The sequence below is a fragment of the Oncorhynchus nerka genome, linkage group LG9b (genome assembly GCF_034236695.1).
Source record: "Oncorhynchus nerka isolate Pitt River linkage group LG9b, Oner_Uvic_2.0, whole genome shotgun sequence".
NCBI lineage: Eukaryota > Metazoa > Chordata > Actinopteri > Salmoniformes > Salmonidae > Oncorhynchus > Oncorhynchus nerka.
The window spans coordinates 47,944,919-47,949,918 of NC_088424.1; the positions used below are offsets into that span (position 1 = coordinate 47,944,919).

The 5,000-nt window shown below is 48.9% G+C and overlaps 1 protein-coding gene across 1 annotated transcript in view; it reads right to left on the bottom strand.

Annotated features, from left to right (window-relative positions):
- LOC115116153 (retinal-specific phospholipid-transporting ATPase ABCA4-like) overlaps window positions 1–5,000 on the bottom strand; it is a 206,345-nt gene that overhangs the window by 189,069 nt on the left and 12,276 nt on the right. Inside the window, exons 4-5 of the mRNA XM_065013791.1 lie at window positions 4,447–4,588; window positions 2,304–2,443 (exon numbers count right to left, since the gene is read on the bottom strand). Of these exons, the coding sequence (XP_064869863.1) occupies window positions 2,304–2,443; window positions 4,447–4,588 (282 nt within the window). The remainder of the gene's footprint in view (window positions 1–2,303; window positions 2,444–4,446; window positions 4,589–5,000) is intronic.

Consider the following 5,000-nt stretch of genomic DNA (forward strand, 5'->3'; position numbering starts at 1 on the left):
GAAGAGGAGGTGTATACTGCAGGAGAGGAAGAGGAGGTGTATACTGAGGGAGAGGAAGATGAGGTGTATACTGCAGGAGAGGAAGAGGAGGTGTATACTGAGGGAGAGGAAGAGGAGGTGTATACTGAGGGAGAGGAAGAGGAGGTGTATACTGCAGGAGAGGAAGAGGAGGTGTATACTGAGGGAGAGGAAGATGAGGTGTATACTGCAGGAGAGGAAGAGGAGGTGTATACTGCAGGAGAGGAAGAGGAGGTGTATACCGCAGGAGAGGAAGAGGAGGTGTATACTGAGGGAGAGGAAGATGAGGTGTATACTGCAGGAGAGGAAGAGGAGGTGGATACTGAGGGAGAGGAAGAGGAGGTGTATACTGAGGGAGAGGAAGAGGAGGTGTATACTGAGGGAGAGGAAGAGGAGGTGTATACTGAGGGAGAGGAAGAGGAGGTGTATACTGCAGGAGAGGAAGAGGAGGTGTATACTGAGGGAGAGGAAGAGGAGGTGTATACTGAGGAGAGGAAGAGGAGGTGTATACTGCAGGAGAGGAAGATGAGGTGTATACTGAGGGAGAGGAAGATGAGGTGTATACTGCAGGAGAGGAAGAGGAGGTGTATACTGCAGGAGAGGAAGAGGAGGTGTATACTGCAGGAGAGGAAGAGGAGGTGTATACTGAGGGAGAGGAAGATGAGGTGTATACTGCAGGAGAGGAAGAGGAGGTGTATACTGAGGGAGAGGAAGAGGAGGTGTATACTGAGGGAGAGGAAGAGGAGGTGTATACTGCAGGAGAGGAAGAGGAGGTGTATACTGAGGGAGAGGAAGAGGAGGTGTATACTGAGGAGAGGAAGAGGAGGTGTATACTGTAGGAGAGGAAGAGGAGGTGTATACTGAGGGAGAGGAAGAGGAGGTGTATACTGAGGGAGAGGAAGAGGAGGTGTATACTGCAGGAGAGGAAGAGGAGGTGGATACTGCAGGAGAGGAAGAGGAGGTGTATACTGAGGGAGAGGAAGAGGAGGTGTATACTGCAGGAGAGGAAGAGGAGGTGTATACTGCAGGAGAGGAAGAGGAGGTGTATACTGAGGGAGAGGAAGATGAGGTGTATACTGCAGGAGAGGAAGAGGAGGTGTATACTGCAGGAGAGGAAGAGGAGGTGTATACTGAGGGAGAGGAAGAGGAGGTGTATACTGAGGAGAGGAAGAGGAGGTGTATACTGGAGGAAGAGGAAGAGGGAGAGATGTATACTGCAGGAGAGGAAGAGGAGGTGTATACTGCAGGAGATGAAGAGGAGGTGTATACTGCAGGAGAGGAAGAGGAGGTGTATACTGAGGGAGAGAAAGATGAGGTGTATACTGCAGGAGAGGAAGAGGAGGTGGATACTGAGGGAGAGGAAGAGGAGGTGTATACTGCAGGAGAGGAAGAGGAGGTGTATACTGAGGGAGAGGAAGATGAGGTGTATACTGCAGGAGAGGAAGAGGAGGTGTATACTGCAGGAGAGGAAGAGGAGGTGTATACTGAGGGAGAGGAAGAGGAGGTGTATACTGAGGGAGAGGAAGAGGAGGTGTATACTGCAGGAGAGGAAGAGGAGGTGGATACTGCAGGAGAGGAAGAGGAGGTGTATACTGAGGGAGAGGAAGATGAGGTGTATACTGCAGGAGAGGAAGAGGAGGTGTATACTGCAGGAGAGGAAGAGGAGGTGAATACTGCAGGAAAGGAAGAGGAGGTGTATACTGAGGGAGAGGAAGAGGAGGTGGATACTGCAGGAGAGGAAGAGGAGGTGTATACTGAGGGAGAGGAAGAGGAGGTGGATACTGCAGGAGAGGAAGAGGAGGTGTATACTGAGGGAGAGGAAGAGGAGGTGAATACTGCAGGAGAGGAAGAGGAGGTGTATACTGAGGGAGAGGAAGAGGAGGATTGAAGGTGTATTCCAAACAGAAGCAAACAGCCAAAACGTGTTGTAACTAACCTGGACTTATTTGTTGTAACTAACCTGGACTTATTTGTTGTAACTAACCTGGACTTATTTGTTGTAACTAACCTGGACTTGTTTGTTGTAACTAACCTGGACTTGTTTGTTGTAACTAACCTGGACTTATTTGTTGTAACTAACCTGGACTTATTTGTTGTAACTAACCTGGACTTATTTGTTGTAACTAACCTGGACTTGTTTGTTGTAACTAACCTGGACTTATTTGTTGTAACTAACCTGGACTTATTTGTTGTAACTAACCTGGACTTGTTTGTTGTCTACGGTTTGCTACAGCATTAATAAATACATCCCTGGACTCATGGTGGTGCAGTGTGATTGTCAGTACCGGCTATCTGTTCTGGTGTGTTACAGATGGTGTCCATGAAGTTGTTCATGACGGCCATGTCCTCCCACAGCCGACCCAACTGCTGGAACTCTGGGTCGTCGAACAACAACTCATTGGAGTCAGCCCAGAACCGCGCCAGTCTAAAACACAGAACATAGAACCAACCAAGACAATTGAGTATAGAACCATGAAGAACCCAGCAGAACATCTTAGTTTACAGCACAGGACCATGGAGAACCCAGGAGAACATCTGAGTCTAAAGCACAGAACCATGGAGAACCCAGGAGAACATCTGAGTCTAAAGCACAGAACCATGGAGAACCCAGCAGAACATCTGAGTCTAAAAGACACATGTTCTTCTTGGTGGTAATAGAGAAAAGGATGAGAGGTTGAAGTAGAGAGGGAGGAGACAGAGACGGACAGGGAGAGAGGGATAAGACTGAGAGATGATGAGGGAGAGGGAGAGAGGGATGAGACTGAGAGATGATGAGGGAGAGGGAGAGAGGGATGAGACTGAGAGATGGTAAGGGAGAGGGAGGAGACAGAGACGGAGAGGGAGAGAGGGATGAGACTGAGAGATGATGTGGGAGAGGGAGAGAGGGATGAGACTGAGAGACGGTGAAGTAGAGAGGGATGAGACTGAGATACAAGAGGGAGAGAGGGATGAGACTGAGATACAAGAGGGAGAGAGGGATGAGACAGAGACGGTGAGGGAGAGAGGGATAAGAGGGATGAGACTGAGTGACGGTGAGGGAGAGAGGGATGAGGCTGAGAGACAGAGAGGGAGAGAGGGATGAGACAGAGACGGAGAGGGAGGGAGGGAAGAGACTGAGAGATGATGAGGGAGAGAGGGATGAGGCTGAGAGACGGAGAGGGAGAGAGGGATGAGACAGAGACGGAGAAGGGAGAGGGAGAGAGGGATGAGGCTGAGAGACGGAGAGGGAGACAGGGATGAGACAGAGATAGAGAGGGAGAGAGGGATGAGACTGAGAAATGGTGAGGGAGAGAGGGATGAGACTGAGAGACGGTGAGGGAGAGAGGGATGAGACTGAAACGTTTACAGGGCTGATTCCCAAAATAAACAATGTTTACATGAGTATTCTCAATGGAAAGTGGCTAACGAGGAGGCCTCTGTTCCATTTGCCTACTAACGAATTGACACACTCCTCAACCACTTAACCACTTATCGGTTTCCGGGTCACTGAGGAGAGAGGGTGAGGATGAAAGGACAGAGGACGGACTTTTACCCAAACAAGAAAACCCCAGAGAGATCTAGAAAGAGAAGGATGAGATATTGATGAAGAAAGCAGAGAAGAGAAAGGAGAGAGGGGAAGAGATAGAGGAGAGAGGGGAAGAGAGAGAGGAGAGAGGGGAAGAGAGAGAGGAGAGAGGGGAAGAGAGAGAGGAGAGAGGAGAGAGGGGAAGAGAGAGAGGAGAGAGGAGAGAGGGAAGAGAGAGAGGAGAGAGGAGAGAGGGGCAGAGAGAGAGGAGAGAGGGGAAGAGAGAGAGGAGAGAGGAGAAAGAGAAGAGAGAGAGGGGAAGAGAGAGAGAGGAGAGAGGGGAAGAGAGAGAGGAGAGAGAGGAGAGAGAGAGGAGAGAGGGGAGGAGAGAGAGAGGGAAGAGAGAGAGGGGAGAGAGGAAGAGAGAGAGGAGAGAGGAGAAAAGAGAGAGGAGAGAGGGGAAGAGAGAGAGAGGAGAGAGGGGAAGAGAGAGAGGAGAGGAGAGAGGAGAGAGGAGAAAAGAGAGAGAGGAGAGAGGAGAGAGGGGAAGAGAGAGAGGAGAGAGGGGAAGAGAGAGAGGAGAGAGGGGAAGAGAGAGAGGAGAGAGGGGAAGAGAGAGAGGAGAGAGGGGAAGAGAGAGAGAGGAGAGAGGGGAAGAGAGAGAGGAGAGAGGAGAAGAGAGATCTAGGAAGAGAAGGATGAGAAAGGAGAAAGTTGTAATAAAGGAAATATAAGCCATAAAAGGTAGGGGCGTAAGATACACTATCCTGGATCTCACATGTAGTTGTTGTAGTTGAAGAGAGGAGAGAAGGATGAGAGACTCAGAAGGAACGTGGGGAAGAAAGGAGGGATAGTTGTTGAGCTCACATACGGTGGGTTATGAGGGGTTATAAGGGGTTATAAGAGGTTATGAGGTGTCTCACATGCAGTTGTTGTAGTTGGAGACGACCCCAGGGCCCTCTGCCCTGGTAGGGTGTTTGAAACAGGGGTTGTTGGCGTTACAGAAGATACCCTGGATCCATGGGATGATACCTGTGGAAGGCATGGCCTTGTTGGGGAAGTGACCTGGAGAGACAAGAGTGAAATATAAAGTATAACAAATATATGAATTACTTGAGCACTGAAGAAACGTGAGAAGCAGTCAGACCAGGTTCAAACTGAAAACAACCTTCAAAGCTCTTTATCAAGAGGATTTCATTTCATTTGCTTCAGTCATTTCTGTGATAGAAACCATTTTCAGGTCCCCCAGACTCTATAAGATACTAATACACGGCAAAAAGAGAGAAATAGTTATAACTAATACACGGCACAGAGAGAATGAGTTATAACTAATACACGGCACAGAGAGAAATAGTTATAACTAATACACGGCACAGAGAGAAAGAGTTATAACTAATACACGGCACAGAGAGAAAGAGTTATAACTAATACACGGCACAGAGAGAAAGAGTTATAACTAATACACGGCACAGAGAGA